General features: G+C 30.9%; 16 protein-coding genes across 16 annotated transcripts; 8 read left to right on the forward strand and 8 right to left on the reverse strand.

The window, feature by feature from the left end:
• Nucleotides 1–315: 315 nt before the first annotated feature.
• On the forward strand, nt 316–1,248 carry cubi_02991 (CCCH domain-containing protein; the record flags this gene model as incomplete). Its single annotated transcript, XM_029020003.1, has 1 exon — nt 316–1,248. The coding sequence occupies one exon, from the start codon at nt 316–318 to the stop codon at nt 1,246–1,248; it is 933 nt and encodes a 310-aa protein (XP_028876004.1).
• Nucleotides 1,249–2,793: 1,545 nt separating this feature from the next.
• Nucleotides 2,794–3,804, reverse strand: cubi_02992 (uncharacterized protein; the record flags this gene model as incomplete). The annotated part of the gene is made up of 1 exon (XM_029020004.1): nt 2,794–3,804. One exon carries the CDS (start codon nt 3,802–3,804, stop codon nt 2,794–2,796), a length of 1,011 nt encoding a protein of 336 aa, XP_028876005.1.
• Nucleotides 3,805–4,281: 477 nt separating this feature from the next.
• On the forward strand, nt 4,282–5,220 carry cubi_02993 (uncharacterized protein; the record flags this gene model as incomplete). Its single annotated transcript, XM_029020005.1, has 1 exon — nt 4,282–5,220. The coding sequence occupies one exon, from the start codon at nt 4,282–4,284 to the stop codon at nt 5,218–5,220; it is 939 nt and encodes a 312-aa protein (XP_028876006.1).
• Nucleotides 5,221–5,341: 121 nt separating this feature from the next.
• On the reverse strand, nt 5,342–6,178 carry cubi_02994 (uncharacterized protein; the record flags this gene model as incomplete). Its single annotated transcript, XM_029020006.1, has 1 exon — nt 5,342–6,178. The coding sequence occupies one exon, from the start codon at nt 6,176–6,178 to the stop codon at nt 5,342–5,344; it is 837 nt and encodes a 278-aa protein (XP_028876007.1).
• A 176-nt stretch (nt 6,179–6,354) lies between these two features.
• cubi_02995 (uncharacterized protein) lies at nt 6,355–7,522 on the reverse strand (the record flags this gene model as incomplete). Its single annotated transcript, XM_029020007.1, has 3 exons — nt 6,355–7,053; nt 7,338–7,378; nt 7,426–7,522. The coding sequence occupies 3 exons, from the start codon at nt 7,520–7,522 to the stop codon at nt 6,355–6,357; spliced, it is 837 nt and encodes a 278-aa protein (XP_028876008.1).
• Nucleotides 7,523–7,880: 358 nt separating this feature from the next.
• cubi_02996 (uncharacterized protein) lies at nt 7,881–8,669 on the forward strand (the record flags this gene model as incomplete). Its single annotated transcript, XM_029020008.1, has 1 exon — nt 7,881–8,669. One exon carries the CDS (start codon nt 7,881–7,883, stop codon nt 8,667–8,669), a length of 789 nt encoding a protein of 262 aa, XP_028876009.1.
• Nucleotides 8,670–8,985: 316 nt separating this feature from the next.
• On the forward strand, nt 8,986–9,753 carry cubi_02997 (swib domain-containing protein; the record flags this gene model as incomplete). The annotated part of the gene is made up of 1 exon (XM_029020009.1): nt 8,986–9,753. The coding sequence occupies one exon, from the start codon at nt 8,986–8,988 to the stop codon at nt 9,751–9,753; it is 768 nt and encodes a 255-aa protein (XP_028876010.1).
• A 142-nt stretch (nt 9,754–9,895) lies between these two features.
• cubi_02998 (karyopherin beta subunit) lies at nt 9,896–13,279 on the reverse strand (the record flags this gene model as incomplete). Its single annotated transcript, XM_029020010.1, has 1 exon — nt 9,896–13,279. The coding sequence occupies one exon, from the start codon at nt 13,277–13,279 to the stop codon at nt 9,896–9,898; it is 3,384 nt and encodes a 1,127-aa protein (XP_028876011.1).
• A 372-nt stretch (nt 13,280–13,651) lies between these two features.
• Nucleotides 13,652–14,233, reverse strand: cubi_02999 (uncharacterized protein; the record flags this gene model as incomplete). Its single annotated transcript, XM_029020011.1, has 1 exon — nt 13,652–14,233. The coding sequence occupies one exon, from the start codon at nt 14,231–14,233 to the stop codon at nt 13,652–13,654; it is 582 nt and encodes a 193-aa protein (XP_028876012.1).
• An 863-nt stretch (nt 14,234–15,096) lies between these two features.
• cubi_03000 (uncharacterized protein) lies at nt 15,097–16,968 on the forward strand (the record flags this gene model as incomplete). The annotated part of the gene is made up of 1 exon (XM_029020012.1): nt 15,097–16,968. One exon carries the CDS (start codon nt 15,097–15,099, stop codon nt 16,966–16,968), a length of 1,872 nt encoding a protein of 623 aa, XP_028876013.1.
• A 124-nt stretch (nt 16,969–17,092) lies between these two features.
• On the forward strand, nt 17,093–17,929 carry cubi_03001 (uncharacterized protein; the record flags this gene model as incomplete). The annotated part of the gene is made up of 1 exon (XM_029020013.1): nt 17,093–17,929. One exon carries the CDS (start codon nt 17,093–17,095, stop codon nt 17,927–17,929), a length of 837 nt encoding a protein of 278 aa, XP_028876014.1.
• A 124-nt stretch (nt 17,930–18,053) lies between these two features.
• Nucleotides 18,054–18,347, reverse strand: cubi_03002 (uncharacterized protein; the record flags this gene model as incomplete). The annotated part of the gene is made up of 1 exon (XM_029020014.1): nt 18,054–18,347. The coding sequence occupies one exon, from the start codon at nt 18,345–18,347 to the stop codon at nt 18,054–18,056; it is 294 nt and encodes a 97-aa protein (XP_028876015.1).
• A 258-nt stretch (nt 18,348–18,605) lies between these two features.
• On the forward strand, nt 18,606–21,254 carry cubi_03003 (RING finger domain-containing protein; the record flags this gene model as incomplete). The annotated part of the gene is made up of 1 exon (XM_029020015.1): nt 18,606–21,254. The coding sequence occupies one exon, from the start codon at nt 18,606–18,608 to the stop codon at nt 21,252–21,254; it is 2,649 nt and encodes an 882-aa protein (XP_028876016.1).
• An 88-nt stretch (nt 21,255–21,342) lies between these two features.
• cubi_03004 (CED12 family protein) lies at nt 21,343–22,494 on the reverse strand (the record flags this gene model as incomplete). The annotated part of the gene is made up of 1 exon (XM_029020016.1): nt 21,343–22,494. One exon carries the CDS (start codon nt 22,492–22,494, stop codon nt 21,343–21,345), a length of 1,152 nt encoding a protein of 383 aa, XP_028876017.1.
• Nucleotides 22,495–22,737: 243 nt separating this feature from the next.
• On the reverse strand, nt 22,738–23,283 carry cubi_03005 (uncharacterized protein; the record flags this gene model as incomplete). Its single annotated transcript, XM_029020017.1, has 1 exon — nt 22,738–23,283. One exon carries the CDS (start codon nt 23,281–23,283, stop codon nt 22,738–22,740), a length of 546 nt encoding a protein of 181 aa, XP_028876018.1.
• A 335-nt stretch (nt 23,284–23,618) lies between these two features.
• cubi_03006 (DNA topoisomerase I) lies at nt 23,619–25,541 on the forward strand (the record flags this gene model as incomplete). The annotated part of the gene is made up of 1 exon (XM_029020018.1): nt 23,619–25,541. The coding sequence occupies one exon, from the start codon at nt 23,619–23,621 to the stop codon at nt 25,539–25,541; it is 1,923 nt and encodes a 640-aa protein (XP_028876019.1).
• Between the last annotated feature and the right edge of the window lie 5 nt (nt 25,542–25,546).

A 25,546-nucleotide genomic window follows, 5' to 3' on the forward strand; every position in this document is an offset into this window, starting at 1 on the left:
CATTCACGTTCGCATGGCATACATCATTTGAAAACATTTATAATATTAACATGCGCATTCCCGCCTTTGAAATGTACACATAACCCGCTATAAATGGTGGCATGCCAGTCAATTCCAGATACCGTTTAGTCTAATGAAGAGTGTATTCTTGGGAAATATACTATTCCTAATTCTGATTAATTAATTTCGAACTGGGATTATGCAGTAAGGAATTTTGGCACTTAGGTCTTTCTCTATTTTTGGCAACTGAGTAACATTTAAAGTACTTAATCAAAAATATTAAATTCGTTGTTTCAAAGACTTGGTATACATAAAATGGAAAGCTTAAGGGATAACTTTTCTACAAATATCGGTTCTGGTTGCTTCGCCTCTAATGCTTCTCTATTCCAGAGAAGAAATTCTTCAGAGCTTGTGCGCAGACAACTATATAAAACGAAGATGTGTGCATTTTATAATGTAGGTAAATGCACGAGAGGAAACCTCTGTGCATTTGCACATTCTGTTCAAGAACTAAGGCCTCTCCCAGACCTTAGGTTTACGCGTCTTTGTGAATTAACTAAGCGAGGTGATGTATGTCGTGACGTAAACTGTACATTTGCCCATAGCCTTAATGATTTAAGAACCACTGAAATTCCGCCAGCCCCTCTGTCAGAATTTAATATTATGAAATCTGCTGAAAACACAACTTTAATTAGAAAGTTAGGTTCAACAAATGAATCCAAGGCAAAGTTCAGAACAGGAGAATCAATTAAAGATCCATTTTTGAGCAAAAGTGAAGAAGAAGTTTTTGTCTCAAGTACAGATACTACTCCTCATAGTATTAGACAACAATTTGGTAATACAGAATATGAGGTCTCATACCAATTACGAAAGATAGATAATATTATATCACAAAATGTTGGTAGCATTCGTGGCGGAATATTTTCTTATTTGAATGAACCGGAAGCTTCTCAACTAGATAGTTGGGTCTACAATGAAGATTTTGGAAGTAAATTTACGCCAGATATTTCAAGTAGTTCTGAAGCCTCATGTAAATTCGTAAATCAAAGTGATTTTCAGGAACCTCCAAATTATTTTTCTTCTAAGTGTTTATTAGCAAGGGGAATACCGGACTGGAACTTCATTAGTAACGATGACAAAACATCAGCACTTCAATGTGATATTTTGAATATTATTGGAGGTGATGGTAATCTCCATTCAGGAGACATTTGTTCAATTGAAAAAGGTACGCTTCATATTATTAATTAACACACTGGAGTATTTAATAACATTTATACGTGATAATTGTATTTAACGTTTCCAGCATTATTTTTGAGATTATTTCCTTTAGAAATTTTGAATTTTTCAATAGCAGCGAACAGAATTTACTCAAGTTTACTTTTAACTTCTAATTCTCACTGTTTTGATTTTATATTTATGCAACTTACGAAGAGTTAAATATGAAGCTATGTTATACGCACAAATTGAGGTTACATTGATATCTCTATCGATGTTCAAAACGTTTAATTGTTACGAGGTGATTTAATATGTATCTTCATATTTCAAAATGCTTTAAACTGGATATTAATTTACAAAATTACAATAAGTGAAATGAAGCAAGGTTAGTGAAGATGTTATTTTTGTAATTTATTAAAATCACTTCGGCTGATTCTCAGTTTTTGGTATAAGAGGCAATTTTATTACCAATTAAACGCTATTTTCTTGTGGGAATAAGGTTTGCAAAGATGAACCATTAATTTTTATTAATTTATGTTATAATAATAATACTATGTGTAACTTTATGTATATTCCCGATAAATTTTGCGAATAGATACTCGACTGAAAATCATCCATAGTGTTCTAATGATATGTAAACTAATCCTTATCTCGTATTAACTATAAATTTACAGTAAAATCGTGTAATTAATTTTATCAAAAGAAAAATGCACTTGTTTTTTAAAATATCTGAAATTTGTTTTATTCATAAATTTGTCTTTTTCCCAAAATTTCAATCATTTTACTCTAATAATTTTGACGAATGAAAACTTTTCTCTAATGATTTGTTCTCTATTTTTATTTAATAAAAATAATGGCGACTGATCAATATTTTTTTGCAGTGATGCCAAAATAACTTTATTCAAGTAAGAAAAATCATGACTAAAATCGGCAAATTCCTATTCGAATGATCCGAAACATTATTTCAAATTTTTTCGAAATTTTAAAAGAAGTAGAATAATACTTTTCATGGTTTAATCAAAGCTATGAAAGTAAATTAAATTTATACTGATGAAAATTCGAAATTAATAAATTACATGAATTATTGTGGAATAATTACTATTTAAATATAACTAGTTTGATTTTATTCAACTAATAGAATTGATTATGATTAATTTCTTAATCTTATTTAAGATATATTTAGCTTTTTGCATGAGATGACAATAATATAGAACAATTTAAATCTATATATAAATTAAAATAAAAATGACATTTTTGAAAAACTATATATTCCAGATTTGATTATTAAAGTTCTAAAAATCCAACTAAATCCAATAAAAAGTTCGAAAATAAACTTTTTTCAGTTCAAATAAAGTTACAGTAATAATTCTATAAACTTCACTTTAGCACTTAAAAATGCTAAATTATTTGAATTGAATATTTCAGTAATTATCAAGAAAGAAACAACACGATATTAAAGAAAATGGTTGAATAAAGTTACGAAATTTGTATTAACTAAAAAATACCAGGGAGAACAAAAAATAATAAAATAATATGTTTGAATGAAATCTGCCCAAATTATCATTGAATATTAAAATATTAATAAAAACAGGGAAATAGTATTAGAGGAAATCTATTTGTGCCCATAATTTCTTTAATATTATTGGAAAAACCTTTGTCAAATTGGTTTATCCGAACTTCACCTTCATTGAAATTTTTTCTAGTAAACAAATTTTGGTGGTATTCAATAGTTGATTGGTTTGTTACTAAAAGGTATATATGAAAAAAAAACAACGCACCAGTACCTAAAGAAAAGGAAATTGAAAGTACTGATGTAAAAAGCAATCCTTGGAAAGTGATATTGTCATAAAGTGACTTGTCGCTGTAATAGTCAATTCCAGATAAAGATGAAATTAATATTATAATCATTGGTATTGAAAATATGGAAATTAAAGAGCAGCTTAAAAATGACCAAGCCAAAAATAAAACAAAATACTTCCGATTATAGAGACCAACACACTGCCCTATCCATGGACAATGATGATCCATATTTAAAATACATTTATTACAAACTGAACAATGATGAGTCCTTGGATACTTTATTGCATTACATTTGGAACAATTTTTCATGTAACTTTTGTTTGGTTCAATAAACAAATCATTTTTACCACTAGTTGTGTAGTGTTCTGGTAAAAAATGTTGTTCATTTGGAGGAGTGCGTTCATCTAAAATATTCAACCTATATTCAAATTGAGTTACACAATTATTTTCGCTTTCTAAAAATAGAGATTCACCATTTTCAATATCTAATTGCGTTATTTCACTCCTTGTGACCTCATATTTGTTGCTGGGATTTGCAAACCCAGGGCAAATAATAAGGCATAAAATATAATTATATACAAGATTTACAGTAAAAAAAAGCAGTGTTAATCTTGTGAATATGAGAATAATTGAGTTTTTGATCATAAAAGGAAAAATAAAAAATGTGCCACTTGTATACAAGAATGAGATTGCAAAAAATACAAAAGCTATTAGGAAATGACCAAGAAACTTTGCAAAGCATTCAAAAGAGTTTATAATAATGTCCATGCATCTTCCAAATTTACTCATAGTTAAAAATGTCTCACATTTCAATCTTATTAATACGACTTCCTGAAACTTAACGGTGACAGCAGTATACCAGAAGAAGGCACATTATATATCAAAAATCAAAGTTCAAAGAAAAATAACAGAATCACTTAAGCCCAAAATAACTATATGAATTATTAGAAAATACCGCAAGGAACGATGGCGCAAAAAATTCAGTCCACAAATACATTGGTCTACAAGTTAGCTCGCATACAATCAAGTGCAATAAATGAATAAATCAAATAGAAAGGGTTCCAGTTAAGTCGTTTAAATTGTTAAAGTAAGTCGAATTACGTTGTTTTTTATTCAATAGTATTGAAACATAAATACAGATCTATGCGTAATAATGTGTACAGGATGGACGTGTTAATTATGTCTAATACATGTAAATAGCCGTACTGAATAAATCATTTTATAGTCTGGAAACTAGTTAGAACTTCTTTCAAAATATTATTTAGAATGTTTCAATTGAGGTCTGGACCTCCCACAAATAGAGGGGCTTCAGAATTTGGCACCCCAAACGCATTTTCGCATAGGAATAATCAAGTTCCGCAATATTCACAGAGGGCGAATCCATTGATGTGCTGTAACCCTCCTCAAATTAACAGTATGCCCATAAATCAGGCACCTCCTAGTAGAATGATAAGTGCAGCTGGCCTAAATGTGCAATCTGTAAATGCTCCTTCAAGGCTAGTTACAGGTGCCAGTATTACTCCAGCTGCAATCGTCGCCGCACCTGAGAGGCAGGTCACTGAGCCGCTGCAACACAAGCAAACCTTTATTTACGGAGGATCTGAAACTATGGAGCCAGAGGACTGTGGGTGGCTGGAACCAATTAGGTTAAAGGTTCATGCAATGGAAGTTCAACAATATATTAATCCAAGCAACCCAGATATTACACCACCTTTCATTTATAATGTTGATCATTTAATGGAATGTGTAGAAATACCAGAAAATTGGGCCCCAGAGTCAGTCACAGGGGTTGCTGCTTTGACATTTGAGAACCTAAATACGAATCCCCCAATAATACAACACCCTTTGAGGCTTGAATCTGATGGCTCAAGAAATGGAACAAACAATCCATACATACAGCCTATCAAATATCATGTGGAAAGAATTAAGGATAAGCCAGAAAAGTTAGAAAAAATCATCGAATCGGATTCAAACGACTCGTCTTCAGAAGATAAGAAAGTTACAGAAACTAATAACTCTAATACAAGTTTCTTCTCTGCAATTTTTAGCAAAATTAAGAATGGAGTGAAGTTAGCTTCTGATAAACAAACTATAATTGAAAGTAAGGAGGAGAACTTTGAGAACAATGATTTGGAAGTAGATAATGTTGAAGTTGAAACCTTGGATGAGAAAAAAGATTCTAATTTAGAACAGAATCAATTCTAAGACCAATCATCTTTACTCGGAGTTTGAACAAAGATTTGTTAGTCTTTTTGTATAGTCCATTGCTAGTAGGGAAAATTAAATAGAGTTAGTTAAGTAATCATTTACGAGTTATAATTGAGTGCTAAATTAGTTTTTTAAATATCAATACAATAATAATTGAAATAGAGATAAAGACCAGTATAACCAATGTTATTCTACAACAGAAGGTGGTGTTGCTATTTGTACCTATTATTTCCTGAACCTTCCTATTCAAATTGGCAATGTCAGCCGTGGCGAATTCCGTAATGCCCTTAATTTCTTCTATCTTAATACTGTGTGTCTTGGCCTCACAGCCAAGCCGTTCCGCTCTATCAGCAATTCTTAATGCCGTGTTCCCAATTTCTTTTATATCTTCATCTATTCTCTGATTTTCCAAATTCCATTCATTAATCTTCGCCATATCTAAATTAGAAATCACTTTATGTTCAAATTTGTTAACTGAATCAGATCTAAGCATGAAATCATTAAGAGTTAATGAATGAGCCATTTTTGAGCACGGATTGACAAACAATTTATTAAACCTTGATTGAGTGATTGCAATGAATTCTCTTTCGTAATCTTCAATTTCCAGAAATTTATCATCTTTTTTAGCCAACCCGGAAATATGTAAATTTGGAGAGTAGTATTTGTTATGTATTTTTCGTAATTCCTGTATTTCAATTTTCATCTGATTAATTAAATCTTCTAATTTAATTTTGATCAAAAACTTTGTTTGGTTTGTATTACTCTCAAGGCCATCTAAAATTGTGCTTGCTGTATTATATAACTCGAATAACCTAATCTTGTGTTTGGTATATTCCGATTCAATATTAGAACTCTTATCAATTCTCGCAGCAGATACACATAGTAGCTCAATATCCCTAACACGTTTCAAGAGATCTTCAATTTCATTAAACCCCTTTGTATGCCTCCAGTTCATATTCAATTAAAAACACTTAGTTTTAGATGTCTAACATAATTGGTACCCATAGCGATATATGGTAACGAGTTGTTATTTCAGCAATAAAATTAATCAATAAATTATAAATTTAATCGCTATTTAAACTTTTCAATACACCAACTGAAGATTGTTCTATTATTGAAAATAATAAATACCTATATATTAAGTGTTTTTATTTCCGGGCAATATCCATTCTGATGGCCTAGATTATTCTCTGGGGTATTAACTCTAGTTGAAGCGCCAGAAGAAATTTCGCCTTCGTACTGATGCAGTTTTACTCGCCACTCTCTATAAAGGTTGTCAAACTCTCTTTTTGTCAGCCTTGTATCACATTTCGGAGTTTTGGGGTCATTGGGAGACCTCTTTTCAATAGGAACTTTATTTATATAATTTTTGTATTCAGGTAGACTTTTCCCAATAGCGATTTGTTTTAGCCGGGAAATCATTCTCGATGTCAAAGGTTCTTCAGATGACTTTAATTCAGGATTGTGATGTACAAAATCATCTCTGTAACTGCTGTACTTTATCAATTCAGTGGAGGGGAGTTTCTCAAGAAGAGACGTTAAATCAGAAAATGAAAAAAATCCCTTGTTTTGTGTTGGCTCAAATTCATTATAAATATCTAAGCTCTTAGTATCCAAAGTGAAAAGAGAGCTTTTACATTGTATAGATTTATAGCTGGAATTAAAATCTCTTATTTTATTCTCTTTAAACTCAAGTTTGGGTAAATGAGGATGAACCTCTGTTGCTGAAACAAAACTTTTTTGTCCAACTTTCTTCCCTATTAACAATAGTACTGATATTTCGTACACTCTGTGTGATAACATTGAACTAAAAAAATGATGAAGTATTGTCTAAATTCGTTGTAAAACGAGTCACGCCACGAATCAGTATTACACAATTATTTCTCATAGAACGAACCAGCAATCAGTATCCCGCGGCATCAAATATTATCTAATGAAATTTACAACAAAAGTATAATAAAAAAGTTACAAATAAGTTATATTAAAATAAACACACTAGATATTCAATAACCTATGCAATTTTAAACATACTAAGTCTACCTGGCTTCATATTGAATCATCTTTCTCGTTCTTTTTTTATATAGAATTCTGCATCCACAAGTTCGGCACCTTACTGCTGCACCGTGAGATAACAAACTAACATCAACACCACATTCTAAAATAGTAAAATTACTCAATATTACAATTAAGTACATAACCTACCACCACAAATGTATGTAACTGGCTCAATCATGCCTTTATTGACATGAATTCCACTGTTATCCGTAATCGAAGCTGTTTTATTCTCCGTACCATTCATTATAATAAAATTACCTTTTAAAAATTGTAAGAAAATCTGACCAATATAATATATCTTAACTTCTAGAACTATAGCTTAACGATATAAGCAGACAAAGTCATATAGGCAAGTTAAAAATATTTTTAGAATACAAGTAGGGTACCTGCGGGGGAAAACGGACAGTATTGTAAATACCGCAAAGACACGAACGGTATTTTTTTTTATAACAATTTCAAATGAATTTAAGACGTGACATTCAATACTAAAAACTTGTTGTATCCATTTGAAAACCACTAATTATTATTAGTTATATTTTACATTTTCCCGAAGAAAATTATCAACTTTTTTTCTCCTCAATTATTCAATGGCCACCATTGATATGGATTCTGTTGAAGGATTTCAACTAAAGCATGGCTCACTGATTGGTGGTGCAAGGAAGGGTTTTTTATGCTTATCTCTAAGACTCGCAGTTTTTGTGCAAGGCCTGTTAAATATTATTTTATTGCTTTCAGCGACGTCTGTATTATTCTCGGTTCCTATTGGTTTACTGGGGTCTGACCAAGAAGAAGACACGTTTCCGTCAGGTAATTCGTATTTAGAAGTTCGACATGGATTTGGCGTATATGCTGTCAATCTAATGAATAAATATTTGCCACGCGATTTATTACTCATTATCACTGAAATAATAAGTTCATTGAGAAGTTCACCAAAAGAGGAGGCATTTGTAGCACTCACGTTGTACTTATCTATATTTTCATCTTTGTTATCTATTTTTGGAGTTCTTAGAAAATCAATGGGATTAATTAATTTTGCTATCTTCTCATTCTTGGCTTCTCAATCATTCACTATATTTGGAATATTTTATGCCCCTAAATTAGGTAAATTATATGGTCTAAAGGTTTTATCAAACCCAGTTGTATTACTTTCGATTCTGGTTTTCGCTATGTTGTACACAATGTGGTATTCACATTTGTTATATTCATACTACAAGGTATTAAGAGCCGGTGGAAACGGTGGTGAGTATTTATCTTACAGAGAAATAATTGACCGAAGAAACTTCTTACGCTGGAAGACTTGGAAAGAAAGAGAACTTGAGAGAGGATCTCCATACAATCCTTCTTTTTCGAGGAGTTCAGAGAAGGATAGATTGCTTAAGTCCTCACGTTAGTCTCTAGTTTTCCTTAAGTAACTCTATATTTTCAAAATAAGTTTAGAATGTCAAAATAAACTATAATTATATTTTGAATTTGTCTGTATTTGAGTTGTAAGTTGTACATTTTTCTTTATTAAGTCATTTTCCTTCGTTCGAATTTAAGATAGTTCCTGAATTGGTTCTTTCTTGATACAAATTTGTCTCGTTTTGACAGAATTATAGGGCCTTAACATTTGTTTGAAATTTCCAATGTTCTAAAATTGATTTTTCTGACGCAATGTTTCCCTCCCCCTCCTACCCCTCTCCCCCTTCTTGAGGCTTTCAACATACAATGGGAAATAAAAATGTTGACGATGACGAAAATAATATTGAAATTGATAGTAATCTAACTAAAGATATACAAATACCTAGTCAAGTATTTGAAAACCATTTCTCACCTATTCCTATTGGCTGCCTAAATTTTGAAGAAAAACTTGAAGAAAGTAGGATTGTTAAAAAATTGAAGGCAAGAGAAAAAACATATACAGTGAAAACAATAATTGATAAGCACGTTGGAACAGAATGGGTCAATTCAAGAATTATGTCTAACTTAATTCCATCTCAAGATTGTATTGAATCTCAGATTGCAATCATTTTAAGTAGTTGTAACTTGAATGCAATTACACTAAGGAAGTTATATGCCCTTCTTTCAGTATGTTTCAATATTAACTTATTAAATATTGATATTCAAAATATATATCAAATAATAAGAGAGAATTTGGAAAAACTCAGAAGAACCGATAAACAAGAAATAAAAAAGAACAAAAGAGTTCGTGACAAAAAAAAAATACAAATAAAGAATTTAACTAAATTTATTGATGGTGAAGACACGATTTCATTAAGATCATTTGCATTGAAGATTAAACAATATTGTGAAAAGAAAAGCTTGATTCACCCATCAAATACAAAATTGTTTATACTCGATCAAAATCTAAGAGACATCTTTCCAGGAAGAGATTCAATCGGTAAAAATATCAACGATATCCAGAGGTTACTTAAGGTTTCAAATATAGATATAGAAAATGAATATCTGAGCTTCTCGGAACAGACAACAAGTTGAAGTGACATTCTCAAAGTCTAATTTTTCAGAATATTCAAAATTCTTTCAGAGTAAAGTTAGAACTAAATTACATATAAGACAATAGGTTGGGATATAGGCAAAATTTTACGGTTGCTAGTTTCTTAAAAACTTTATCTAATTGCTATTGACAGAGCTTTTGAAGCTTATCAATTTGCTTCTTTGAAAGATTTGTTGCAAAATTTTGAAGGTTGTTAGGGCCAGTTTGAGCAATTAGTAGTTTAATCCTAGAATTTAGTGAATCATTGGACATTGATGTGCCATAAATATCAATAAATATCGCCAAAATTCTAGAGAAATTTTCCAAATTTTGGCCCAAAATGTGCGGATTTTTCGAGTCAACTAAGTTCATTAATGCCGTATGAGAGTTCTGTGCTTCATCCGTATCATATTTTATAGGTAACAATGAAATCCAAACATTAACTATTTCATTAATGTTGTTAATAGATCCTTGGTGATGAACGATTATGTTGCTTAAAACACTTATACAATTATCTTTTGCAAGATTAAACGATTTGCCCTTAGTTTTACTTTGCAGTCTTAATAACAATACTTGGAGTGCGTCATTTAAAATGCCGGAGAACTGTTCGAGCTTTGCAGCCTGGGCTAGTGAATATGCACAATTTTGTTGAATACTTGCAATAGGGTCATTAATACCTTCCAAAATATGTTGTATCCATGGTAAACAATGTTGGTAGGCTGTTGGACATAAATATTGGAATACGTCTGCTGAGAGGTGGAAACCCAGTACCCTATCCTCCACATTATTATGAACTTTAACAATGTGTTGAGAAACTAATTGGATGGTAATGTTTCCTACTCTTTCCCAATAGATGCTTGGATAGTATTTCATCAAAACACCCAAGATACCTAAAATATTCAGTCTAAGTTCTTGTTCTTGTTCTTTTTCTTCTTCAATACACCGTTTATCATCATCGTCGTCAACGTCCAGTTTTACTTGTATTTCTCCATTTTCTCCAGTAGATCTTTCGTCAAGTTTCCTCCTTCTAACGAAACTTTGTTGTAGCATATCAAAGCATCTTGATGCAATTATAGCCACTTGATCATTATTTAATGTATTGTTGCCGAATGAATCTAAACATTCTTGTACTCCATTAATAACAATAACTTGACTGTCAATCGTACCAGTCCTGCATTCTTCATCCATTACAGATAAGAATAATGTAATAAGTTCATTCATTATTTGGGAAAATTGAGTCCTCAGATTAGAGTCCCTCTCCGCTAATTCACGCATTATTTTTAACAGGCCACTTAATACCTCGTAAGTTTTCTCTTTAATTTCATCAGATAATGAGAACCTTATAAGAGGATGAATTACCTTTATTGTCCCCGAAATATATTCATGATAACTTGACCCAAGAACTTCAATAAATGTATTTAGAATGTCTAATGAAGATTCCATATCTAGTACTAGTGAGGTCCTCATTCCAATGAAATCGTGTGCAGAAAGTATTCCTAGTGATCCACCATCACTTTTTTCAACGTCATCTGAAGGTGAATCGTTGGAACTAAGCAATTTAGTGGCTAAACTATCTTCTCTTGTCTCTAATATATTAAAGATTCCAGGTAATAAATGAGGTAGATACGGGACAAAATCTTGCTTCATAATACGGCACATTCTCTGTAGAGCCTCCTGTAAGTATTCCTTTAATGGATCATCCCCCTTTAACCCACTGCCAAGCAGCTGCAGGAACACCAACATGATCTCCTGTGCATCATTCTTGAAAATAGAATAATCTATTGAAAACCCAATTATTGTAATGCATTCAATACATTTTCCTTTAAGGGTCCTGAGTTGGGGGGAAGCTTCATTCATTGTTTTCTTAAGGTAAGGAACAACTGTAGAGTAATAGGGAGTAAAGTCATTTTCAATTACTCCAGCAATAACCGCTACCATTGTTATACACTGTTCTCTCACAATTCTAGGTGGTTGTGGACTTTTATGTAAAATTCCCAGCAACTTCTCCATTAGAGGACATACATATGGTTGTAGGTCCTCAGCAACAACCTCTTCAGTAAAATTGATTAATGCGGATAATGCATGTGATGAAACTTTACTAATTGGGTCATCTATAGCCTGGATCAATTGTGGAATTACAGAAGAGTGGAACGCTTCTTGAATAAAAGGAGAATGATCCAATGAAATTTGTCCAATTGTTTGACAGCAAGCATATCTAACGCGAGGAAATTGGTCTTGTAAAAATCCAAGTACTCTTGAAATAATCTGCCCAATTCTATCGTGGTAATTGTCATCATCCTCTGGAAGATATTCAATAGTCTGCGCAATTGCCATGATAGCCGCATACTTATACTTCCATGGATGTGCCGAGGTTTCTTGCATATAAATTGTTATGAACTGGTAGAATACTGGAATAAAAAAATCTGCATCAAGTGCCCTTGCAAGTCTATCTAAACCTTCCTCACCAATAGGATATAAACAGTCCTCATCATCAATATCCGATTCCAAATCATTCTCTTCTTGCTCTGGACTCAGTTCTGACCAGCTTGGGTCGTCATCAAATTCCAACATAAAACTTAATAAAGTTGAGACCATATCATTAACAAAAGAAGGGTATTTAATACACATCATTGGACGGGTTTCAACAATGCAAAGTAAACACTCCATTGCAGCTTGCCTTATGTCAGTTGATAATTGTACGTTCTTTGCAATGTTTAAAATTTGTGGAAAGAATATGGAGAAGTGTTGACGATAAAATGCTGGTTCCGATTCTGATATAGTAGTTAAACGATATAGAACATCAATAACCAAAGCATGTTGGGCAGATATCAAGTTCTGAAGTGTTTCTAAAATAGAAGGTATAAGTGGGACCAACGGTGACCAATTCTTCTTCTCATTAGATTCAACTATAGAAGAAATAAGTCCAATTGCCTCAAATCTTATTTCCACATCGGGGAACTGCAAGGCTGTATTAATTGTGGAGACTATACTATCTCTGTGAGAAGTAATCACATCATCTAAAACCGGCATTATTTCTCCAATAATTCTAAATGCGTGTTTTGCAGGAATGGAAACAGATTCTGGAGCGTTTGCTGCCCCGGAATAATTCTGCAAATTCGATATTAACCTGAATAAGAATGGTAGTAAATCTGGCCACTTTCCACATGGAAACAGTTCCATTGCAATCAGTGATACAGTATCACTTAAATTTAAAGAAACTACATTTACTTGTTCAGTCTCGAGACATTTCAGTAAAGTTGCAAGACAAATAGTTTGGTTTTCAGCAGAAACCTTATTCCACATGCAATTATCCGGAGTAAGAACAAACTCCCTAAAAACATTTCTTAATGATATAGCCGCTTGTACTCGATATTGTGAATTAGGTTGTTGTTGTAGAATCCCCAGAGTTAACTGTAAAAATGTATTTGGGTCAGATTGTTTTAAGTTGTTAAATTGTTTCTCTGATTCCTGTCTTATGGAACCATCGGAAGATGAGAAACCTTCATATAGTCTACACAAGGTGTCCATTTTACAAAATATTCTCGCAATATATATTTAAATAAATATATATAATACCTTGAATCAAAAATCCAAATTCAAAATGCAAGCTATAAATACGGTAGATGTGTAAACAACAATATAATTCATATATACTTTAAGGCTGTAAAAATTGCTGTCGACTAAATTACGGTAGAAGAAAGATTCAACAATTATTGAGTAAATGGCTTAAATGTTACTGCGCAAAGTATAATGTAAATTAAGTATTCGCGCAATAGACTTATTCTATTATTGATAATAGTCATAAGCTGATTATATCGAGACGCCGTATTATTCTCGTAATAGGCGCTTACAAGCTACTTTGCGTTTTTTAATTTCGATTTAACATGAAATGAATACAATCTATTTTTCTATCAGTAATGGATTATTTATGGGTTTAGCTTTTAAATTGTACAAATGATCTTCGAAGTCATTAATACTGTAGTGCTCTAAGTCTCTTGTTAGTTTTTTTATTTCAGGTCCCACCGAGTTTTCGATGAGCGTGTGTGACAGTAATTGCTTATTTTTCAGCAAATACACGTTTAGACCTTCCCCAGTTAGTAATTTTTGACCAGAAAGTGTGACAAATATAGAATTCTGGTTGTTTTCTAGTAATCTTTCAGAAATGAGGTCAAAATATGCTTTTGACGCTCCAGAATCAAGATATTTTTCTTCACAATTACCTGAATAGAACCCAATGATCTCAAATTTGTCAGATGTATTCAATTGATTTAATATGTTGCAATATCCTTGAGCATATTGTATGCCGAGTGTAATAATAAGTGGGAGCTTTGGTCCGTGAGTAAGTGGAAATGAGTCAACAATAATTAAATTGTTTTGCCCACTTAAATAACCTATTAGCACTCCGTCAATAAAACTAAGTGGGTACTTCATTGAATGTGAAAGTATTTTTTTATAGGAGACTTTATTAAATTCTATCTTCATTTTATTGTTTTTTCATTAATGAATAAATTGCGGCACATAAATTAAGGTGAAAGTGAGCAATTTCGATCTGAACAAATGTAGATTTGAACAGTTATTTTTAAATTGAAAATTAAGCTATATATGTTTCTGATTTGAGTATAAATTTATGAATCTGCGCTTCCGGTTTATCTTTGATTAGCTTTAAACCTCATATTATTTGCTTAAAAACTAATTTCATGAAAAAATGTTGTATTAAAGGAACCTCAGTAAATAATTATAATTATCCGTTTTAAATAATACAGATAGTTGTGTTTTATTCTGATATCACTAGTTATTCTGGCCTAAATTATTGAGAATCAATTAAAATCACTGTAATAGGTGACTAGTAAAGATTGCAGTTTAATATGATCGTCATTTATTCCAATCTGTACATAATTTAAAATATGGAAATTTCCGGATTTTAAATGAAGTAAGACGATCAAAAGTTGTGTATTAGAGTATTTCGCTAAAAAAGATTAAGCATAGAAATCTATACAATCACTAAAGTCAAAATAAACTTTTTCCTATAAAGTATTTGATTTACAAAAAAGATGAATAATTCATTTTTTTGCGAAAAAATTGGCAGTTATCAGTAAATAGTTTTACCCAATATTCTGTAATTTTCAAATGAAGAACCTCAAATTACTGAGAAAAAAATATATCTGGAATAGAATTAAAGTATAAATCCTACAAAAAACTGAGTTTAAAATAAAATTAATAAATTGAGATAATTAATTAATAGAAACGAGCATTTCATTAAAAATATTTATTAATAGTAACTTGAAATTTTTATTGTCTTACTTGCGGCAAAATTTTAGTATAGAATTACTTTAATTTACTCTTCAATGCAAAACTCAGAGACAAGTGGAATTGCTTCCGTTCCAGCAGAAGAATCCCAGAGTAGCTGGTTTTCTGGGATTCTTGGAACAATACTAAGAGTAATTTTTTTTCAGATTGTAATGAATTATTTTATGGGTGGGCAGAAGAATGGTGTAATTAATAAAACTACTGGGGAGTTGATAAAACCACTTCGTAACTATTACATGCCAGGAAATATTTACGATCTATATGCCCATATAGTTTTTGGAAATGAAGAATATATTTCAAGCCTGAGATTTGAAGACTTAAACGAATCATCTATTTTATTGGAAATAGCTAACTTTACTTCAAATATAAAATCTATCATTGAAGTATGGAACGTTAGAAATCTTATTTATGATAATTCTGATATTAATCTTTCGAAAAATATTTCGCTTAGTCTTCCACCAGAACTTTTTAAATATGATATTGAAGATGCATCGAACGTTTACAATGATATTAGTGCTTTTCTAATTGTTTCATTAGTAGGCAAAGAAAAAAATGATTTCATTCCTACAAATTATGTTGAACTTACTAAAACAATGAGTAAACTAAGCGATGAAGATTCTCTTATAAGCTTATTGGACTCCAACGATCAAAAAGATGTTATTAATCACCAAGATAAGAAAGTAAAATATTGGAAAGATAATATTAATATTCGCGTTGTATACGACAACCAAAATTACAATATTAATCAAAGTAACGTGCCACCTTTATCATTTATGAAATATAATATTGCTGAAGGTATCTACTTACCCATAATCTATCCTTCGGACTTCTGGTGTATTGAACGTAACTTTAACATGCTGAATGATACATCTATTAACCAAGTTTTCAATTTAACTCTAACATTCAATACGTTTTCACTATTTAAATATACTATTCAGAGGCAAATGATGGACACGTGGGAACTTCAAAGCAGGTACGGCCTTGGACAGAGTCAAAAAGACATTATGATGATTAAGAGGATACTGGTGGAAACTAACAAATATTACCTAATTTTTAGCTTGATTTTTTTTATTCTCCACTCGTCTTTCCAAATGCTTGCGTTTAAAAATGATATTAGTTTTTGGAGTAAAAATGAATCAATGTACGGTTTGAGTGGACTTTCAATACTTGCATCATTTATTTCAGAATTAGTGATTGGCCTTTACTTATTTGATTCGAACGAAACGAGTTGGATATTGCTCATTGAAATCTTTATTGGTATTGCAATCTCTGCTTGGAAGTTATGGAAAACAAAGATATTTTTATTTAATAAAAGATTTCCTTTTGTCTCAATTAAAGATGACTCTGGTATTTATTTAGATCCTTCTGATGAAGGTACCAAAGCAAAACTGGAACAAGAAAAACTTTCGAGACAATATGATTCAATTGCAATAAAATACATGTCAATTTTACTTACTCCTTGTATTTTTGGGTATGGGATATATTCACTAAAATATTATAAATACAAAGGTTGGTATTCTTTTATCATTTCTACATTAGCAGGTACAGTTTATACTTTTGGTTTTATAATGATGACACCCCAACTTTATATAAATTATAAACTAAAATCGGTGGATCATTTGCCTTGGAGATTTCTCGTATATAAAGCATTGAATACTTTTATCGATGATATTTTTTCGTTTATTATAGATATGCCATGGATGCACAGAATGGCATGCTTCAGAGATGACATAATATTTATTATATACATATATCAAAGATGGATTTATCGTTCAAAAAAAGATAAGCAGAGTGAAACTCAAAATATTGAGAAAATCAATACAGACGAAGATTTCGGGGAAAATCACGATAGATCCAGTGTAAAATCTAATAATATCAACTATTTGAGTAAAAAAAGTAAAATAGAATAATATTTCTTTCATATTACACTAATTAAGTTTATTGAACCATATTCCGCTTTGAATGTGCGCTCTTTGATTTTTATACATTTTAAAATTTAAGTTTTTTTTCCAATTCCTAATTAAATAATTATTTATGCAGGAAAAACCAATATTTTATAATTTTGCGTTTTTGCTTGACTTACTTAACTTTGCAACTGCAGTTTCGTGGTTTTTTGCCTATTTGGCATTGTTCTTCAAATTGAAACGCGAGAAAAATGTGGTTGGACTATCACTTCAAACACTTCTAATATTAGTTGTGGCTGAATGTAACCATGTAATAATAACAGTTATACTTTCATCACATTATCACGTCAAATTGGAGTTGGATTTCTATTTATGTGATTGTTTGACTGCACTTTTATCTGTCACCACATTCATCTATATTTATAATAATTTCTATGAAACATACGAAAATAACAGGGACACTTTCGGGCTAAATGTTACAAATTTTGTAATTTGCTGGATTTCAAAAGTTTCCGGAAGTGCTAATTTTAATGAAAAGAAAATTAATAGGTTTCACCCAACTTCTCAGAATTTTTTTTGGTTAACTATTTATATTATGAATTTCTTCCTTGGATCAATGATATTTTTTTTAAGAAAATCTAGCTCACCTCCAATTATATCATTTTGGGAATCATATATGGATTCATTACTTTCCTTAGCTTTGCTGCCTCAAATATATATGTTTTACAATAAGAAGCCACGAAGAGTGTCTTCACCTCTTGCCCATTTTGTTGCATTTATACTATTGGCTAGAATATTCATGTTATTCTATTGGATATTATATCCACTATTTAAGTTTTCAATCGTTCCAGGAAGAAGACTGCATATTTTTTCGGAATTTTTAAATGTTATATTTCTAACACATTTCATGTATTATTTTTTAAAGTCGAAATTGAATGGAGAGAACGACATATCCTTGCCACTATAGTAATATCAAAGATTTATGATGAAACAAGCATACAAATCAACAATAGTTATTATGTATAATTAGTATTCTATTCTCTATTTATACTACTTAAAAAATCTACATTAATTGCATTTTAAATGCACACCTAACCACCATGTAAGGTCATAATGAAGGTGACAAGATCTCCATTGCTTAAAACATAGTTTTCTCCGCCTAGAATCTCCCAGTCACAATTATTAACTAGCACAATAATTCCTGGTTTAATCTTAGACCCTGTCTCAATAAAATGATCTTTTCTATACTGAATAATATTTTCCTTTACATAAAGTATTAGGTTCTTCATCGAATTAGATTCTAGATCATTCAGATCAATCTCCACATTTTGTTTGTCACCTGTTAAAACTTCTAATCCACCAGAAAATTCTATTTTTATAGCCATTTCGAGGAAATGTGAAGAAAAAAATTATAAAACAAACACGACAGATACCTCCGCCATTTTACCCGCGTAAAAATAGTCTCGATAATGCATGATCTGTGTATTAGTGCGACTAAACAAATTAACATTAATATTTATTAATACTCCCAAACTAATATTTTGTAATTAAAATGGTAATCAATTGATCTCTAATACTTTTCTATTTATGTCAATATCTATTTTATAATAATTTATCCAACTCACTTTGCGAGTGAACGAAATATGATTAATAATATAATAAAAAAGAAATCTGTAAATGAGCACAAGGAGAATTGTGAACATGTTTCAGATATTACAGATAGTAGCAACCGAATTTTTAATGTTGCTCCCAGTACAGAATCATACGATATATTAGAAAATGATATTATGGTAAAAAGCAAGTCTAGAAAAGTAGGTATATCTGTAAATAATGGTTTTGAGAGTACAAGTATTTCCAATAAAATATTATCAGAATTTACCTGCCCTGTATGCCTTGATTATTACATTTTACCTGTTACAATTCCGTGTGGGCATACTTTTTGTAGGTATTGCATTACTCACAACCGTTTACTGGGAAAAAATTGTCCAGTATGTAGACAATTAATAGGATACAACTTCAGAATAAACATGGCAATTCATAATGTTATTGTTTCATTGGGGATTTTCAAACAATCCGAGAACTCCTCTTGGGATGAAAGAAATGATAATGAAATTTTGTTTACAAACAATGAATTCAAAGGACAGAATAGACCAAAGTGGTGGCAACTGTGTTTTTGTAAACCAATCATATCAGTCACGTTGTTTGCAAGAATAATTTCTGATGAAATACTGGGTATTGGGATAATTTTTGCAGAAGATTTAACTCGATGCATTATTGACCACCTGTCAAAACTGTCATCAATGCTGCATAATACTAAATTTAAAAGTATGGTCTGGTCAAACGGTATATATATGATTGGGCCACTGGAGGTTAATTTGTTAACAAAATGGATGGGTTGCCCACCATTACCTTTTAATCTTGATGATGATGAAACTGACCATTTAAAAAAAAATACAGATTTTACCCTTAATAGTAATGCAGTATTTAAAAATCAAGTCAAAAAATGGGTAGAAGAGTGTATTGCTTTGAAGCCAACAATTCTAAATATTGGACAAAGTCCATTTATTAAAACAAATACGTATCCTATAATACGTATACTAAGTGATAGAATACACCGTGTAGAATCAAAAATTTATGATTTGGGAACTCTTAGATCTCCTCTTCCTTGGGACCTTGGGAGGCACTCTAAATCTACTATCCATATTTCACATTCTTCCGTAAGCACTAATCACTTACTAATAGTTAATATCAAGGAACATGCTCAGGTTGCTCAAGAACTGAAATACGTGGATGATTTTTCATATATATTTGATGAAACTTCTTCAATCGGAAAAGATTGGGGTATTGGGATAATTGATTTAGGAAGTAGTATTGGAACAATGCTAAAAATTCAGTCTAAGCATAGACTTGCAACTGATGAAATAATTCATTTGGCAGATAGAGTCGAAATAATTGTTAAAATTCGGACAATAGAGGAAATAATCAACAAAAATAATTACTTACACTTCGACAATCAAATATTAATAAATGAATGGAAAAAATTACGTTGGAGTAATAAATTAAATTTAGTAGTAAATATTGATGAGTATGGTAAAAACAAGGATAAGACGGATGAAACTAAAAATAGTAATTTTGAGGATTCTTTCGTAAGTTGTAATAAAGATGATTCGATTTCACTAAAATTTGCCCAAGAAAGTGAAATTTTGCAAATTCCACTTGAAGAATTAGAGCTCGAAGAAATCAAAGAATGTCTTGAGGTTTACATTCCAACTGGATCCAAGTTTTCTGTTCCATGTGAAGGAGCAAAAAAAACAGAAGATGGAATGTATTGGTCAGTAATTATCCATCCTTCTGGAATGGTATTCGGACGAGGAAAAAATGGAGCTCTTGGTTTGAGAAAAGTAGAAGTAACAGAGAGTAATGGATATATTAGCCGAGAACATTGCATTTTTTATTATTCATCAGTAGGAAATAGAGAATGCGACAGCCCTGACTATTTAAGTAGATCAAAAGGATGTTTATCAAATTGGTATGTTAAGGATGTCTCTACATCTGGAACATTTTTGCGTCTAAAACCATTCAGCTATCCAGTTAGGCTATTACCCGGCATGGTTCTTAAAGTAGGGCAATGCAAAATGGAAATACTACCATACATGATTGGTGCCTTATACTCCGGACAACCAAATAGTACTGGGAGAAACAATACAATTAATTTAGTATCACAAGACTTTCAACAAATTCATACAAGCTCCACTGAAGATGAATCATTGCAAACTCATATTTCGAATCTAAATCAAATTCCTATTTCTTTAGGTAACGGCACACTATTTGCTGAGCCCTCTAGTAATCAATATTTATCTAACATTAACAACAACGTAATTGCACAATTGAATATTTTGGCTGCATATAATTACTTTAACGCCTCATCTATAACAAATTTAGTCAATTCTAGTAATATAATTAATCTGAATAATCAGGCTGTTGAAGAGAGAGTAAGCCAAACACAAAACTCGTCCCTTGGGCAGATGATTAGCATTGAACGTTCACCCTACGATAATATTTTTTTACAAAACATATTAAGCAATTCTTTAATAAATAATAGCATATCTACAAACAACTATTTAGGAAATATGCAAAATGATGAATACCATTCTATTACTGAAAGCTCTATGAATTCTCTGGAAGTTAATGATATATTAAATTATGAGAGAAGACCGAGAGAACCCAGAGTTACACAAGAGGGAGATGTTTCGTTTCAAATTGATAGTTATGAGAACAGCAACGATTGTTAGAAATTAAAACCATTGAAATAATTTTATACATTCAAATAATTTATTGTAATTTAATGGTTACTGATTGTATGTTTTTTCTATTGTAATTCTAACAATATTTCTCTAAATTACAAATTTGTCTGAACTCCATTATATCTTTTGGAAGGTTTTCAATAGTCTCTGCCATTACTACCTGAACGTTTTTGAGAACTTTGTCGAATTCAGAAGTAGCACCTTTGTGCCCTAAGAATTTTACAATATCCAACCACTCTGCATGAAATCTTATTGCACAAACACTAAAGAGTTCAGAGAGCGTATTGAGAGAAAATTCGTTGGTTAGCCTTATGAAATTCCTTAATGCTTTTCTACTTGCAGATACTGTTGGAATTCCGGGTATTTTATATACACTCGGAATTAAATTAAGGTATAGACATACCATAATTGAAACATTGATTAATGCTGCAGATAATGGATATGAAACATTAATTTGATCTATTTGTGAATGATTGCTCATCTCACTAATAGTTGATCTTGATTCTGTAATTTTTGGCAACAATGGCTCAAAATTACCATTAAATTCTTTTTTTGAATCATTAATATTAATTGGAGTAGAAATTATACTTAAATTGCTCAATGAAGATTTTAAGTTATTTGGAGTTTCGTATGGGCTCATAAAATCACTAATATTACGGGAATTAATAATAGATCTTTGAGTATTATGTTTATGTAAATATTTGTTATTTCGATTTAAAAAAAATCTTTGAGATTCTTTAAGTATTTCTCTAAAAACATGTCTGTAATTTTCTGCGAAGTATACCAAATTTTCCAAAGTCACAAATCCTGCACATTTGAAATCAAATCTTGGATCGTCATTTTGAAATCCTAATAACCTCCAGTTACTTGAAATCCGATTTATTTCAGGATACTCAGGATAAGCTAGTGCCCAATAATCTTGAAATAGTTGTTCATGATTAGGATCAGTACAATTTAAAGAAATTAGGCATCTGTTACGAATGTGGTATAGTAGCTTTCTTTCTTTTGACAATTTCCAGAGCCGATTTATAATAGATACCTGTATTTTGTTGTATATTGTTTTTCTACATTTTTTTCTTCTTGGCTTCTCTTTGATTATATCTTGATATAAACCATCCACATGAATATTGTGAGTATTAATAGTTACTTCAGGAATGAATGAGTTTTTTGTGGTAATATCTTGAAAAACAGTAGAGTTTTTTTCTTGATCAGTATCTGGATTTGCCATTAATAGAAATTTAAAAATCGATTGATTGGTCCATTAATACATGTAAAATCTATTTTCGGTGTGGAATAAATGGTGTGGCGCAAAGTCTATCTGGAAAGAATAGTTTGGAAAAGTAAAATGTTTAAAGTTTATAAAATTAATAATTAATAAATTAATATTTCAATTACTAAGTATCATAGTTTTTATGTTTAATGTTTATTCAATTTTTCCTAATTTTGAAGATGATTAAAATGTTAATTATTTTTACACTTTATTTGTAACTTTCTCCAAATTTTCATAGTTCTGAATTTCTAATCTTTTATAAAAGGAAAATGCGACATATGAAAATGTAATTCTGGATAATGTTAAAAATATTGCATTTATCAAGAAAACAACCCAAGTGGGGAAATTTTCATCATATATTGTAGTTTTATAATAAATATAAAATATTATCGACATACCAAAAGATGTGATCGACTCTATTATTAATTTTACGAAAGTGTAAATCATGTAATACTTCATAGTAGTATTGTTATTTTTCGTGATGGAATAAAAACCAAGAATCCCAAATAACGAACATATGATGGAAAAAATGACAAATATTGTACTAACTGTAACTGATGATACAATGTTATATAAAACTTGAATAATAGAGCTAAAGTCGGAAATGCAAACAATATAAAGCGCAAACTTTGCAATATCTTTTGGGAGTGGTTTTATACAATTGGACAATGATAATCTGCAGCTGGCATTTTCTAACGGTTCGTGAACTTTGTTTTCCATTGTTTTATTTTCGTATTTATTTTCCATTTATACAAAAATATTTTTACATATATATGTTAGATATATTTTTATTCAACATATATACATAAATGTATATATATATATATATATATATATATATATATATATATATATTTTCCTAATTTATTTATAAATGTATATTTATAATTTGTATATTCTAGAAATTAATGGGTAACTAAAGAATAATAACATAGTCTTTAAGAAAGGGTGATAGTGTGCAGAGAATCACACATCAAAAAATGTTTAAGAATATTTATCAAATGGGCCATGCATTGTTTTTTAAGTTTAAAGCGCCATTGTTAAAGATTGAATTAAGTAATTAAATTTTAATTTAGAAAAAAATGGCGTCATCTAAAGATTTATTGTTGGGTAGTACTAACAAGCGGAGGAAAGTTATGAAGAAAACGGAGATGGATTATGAGCCTCTCAATAAATGGTGGGAACGCCCCCCGAAGGAAGAACTTGGTGTACAATGGGAATATCTTGAACACCAAGGTGTGATGTTTGCCCCTCCATACAAAGTTCATAATAAGCCATTGATATATAATGGTGAGCGGATTCAACTTCCTCCAGAAGCGGAAGAGATCGCAAGTTATTGGTCAGTAATGAAAGATACTGAATGGGCTCAAAAGGAGAAATTTAGTAATAATGTTAGAAAGGCTTTTATGAGTTCGATACCAGTTGGGGATAAATTACACAATAATTTAGAGTGGGAAAAGTGTAACTTTGATGTTATCAAGCAATATTTTGAGGATGAGAAAGAAGCAAAAAAAAATTTATCAAAAGAGGAGAAAGAACTTCAAAAAAAATACAGGGGCGACCAAGAGTCACTATTTGTATACGCTCTTGTTGATTGGATTAAAGAAAAAGTCGGAAATTTTAGGATTGAGCCACCCGGTCTTTTTAAAGGCAGGGGGGAACATCCAAAGTCTGGCATGTTAAAAAGACGAATTTTTCCTGAAGATGTGACATTAAATATTGCGGAAGACGCACCTGTTCCAAAAGTACCTAATAGTATGAAAGGGCACGCTTGGAAGGACATATTTCATGACAATACAGTTACTTGGCTTGCATACTATAGGGACTCTATAAATAATCAATTTAAATATATTTTCCTTTCCGCTTCAAGTGGGTTTAAAGGAATGAGTGATTATAATAAATACGAAAAGGCAAGGAAACTAAAGGATTATATTGACGCAATACGTGATGATTATCGGAAAAAAATGATAAGTGGAGATATTACTCAAAGGCAGCTTGGCACAGCAACATATTTAATTGACTTTTTGGCTTTGAGAGTTGGAGGAGAAAAGGACACGGACGAGGAAGCTGATACTGTTGGCTGTTGTTCACTAAGAGTAGAACATATTACATTTAATAAACAAGAAAAATCGATTACCTTGGATTTTTTGGGTAAAGATTCAATTAGATATTATAATACTGTCGTTATTGACCCGGCAGCGTTCAATAATTTAACAATTTTCTGTAAAAACAAAGATAAAATGGAAAATGTCTTTGACCAGATTAATATGAGTTCTCTCAATCAATACCTGAAATCCATTATGCCAGAACTTTCTGCTAAAGTGTTTAGAACATTCAACGCATCAATTACGTTGGAACGTGAGCTTTCAAAAATTTCAGCAAAACCAACCATGAAAAGTGAAAAAAAAACCAAAATGGAGCTTGAAGGATGTTCGAAAGAAGAAATTAAAATTTCTAATTTTAATAACGAAGTAGATATTACCAATGTTAACGATATTTTAAGATTTTACAATGATGCTAATAGAGAAGTTGCAATATTATGTAACCATCAGAGATCAGTTCCTAAACAACACGAATCCTCTATGGAAAAAATGGTTAAGCAGCAACAGGAATTAGAAGAGGATTTAAAAATCTGTGAAACATTTTTAAAGATTTTGAAAAAAAATAAATCTGTTACAATGAATGAATTGCCAAAACTTTCTATTGAAACTTCTTTTAATGGAAAACAAAGAAAATATCCAATAAACTTGAACTCAAGTCCAGATGTTGTGCAAAAGAAAATAGACTCTATTAAGAGCAAGATTTCGAACTTGTACTTAAAAATCAAAATCAAAGATGACAATAAGACTGTAGCATTAAATACATCAAAAATTAACTATATGGATCCCAGAATCTCAGTTGCATTTTGTAAGAAATACGATTTACCCATTGACAAGATATTTAATCGAAGTTTAAGAACAAAGTTCCCTTGGGCAATGTATACACGATCTGATTTTTCATTTTGACGAAC

The sequence above is a fragment of the Cryptosporidium ubiquitum genome, assembly GCF_001865345.1.
Source record: "Cryptosporidium ubiquitum isolate 39726 chromosome Unknown contig_18, whole genome shotgun sequence".
Classification (NCBI taxonomy): domain Eukaryota; phylum Apicomplexa; class Conoidasida; order Eucoccidiorida; family Cryptosporidiidae; genus Cryptosporidium; species Cryptosporidium ubiquitum.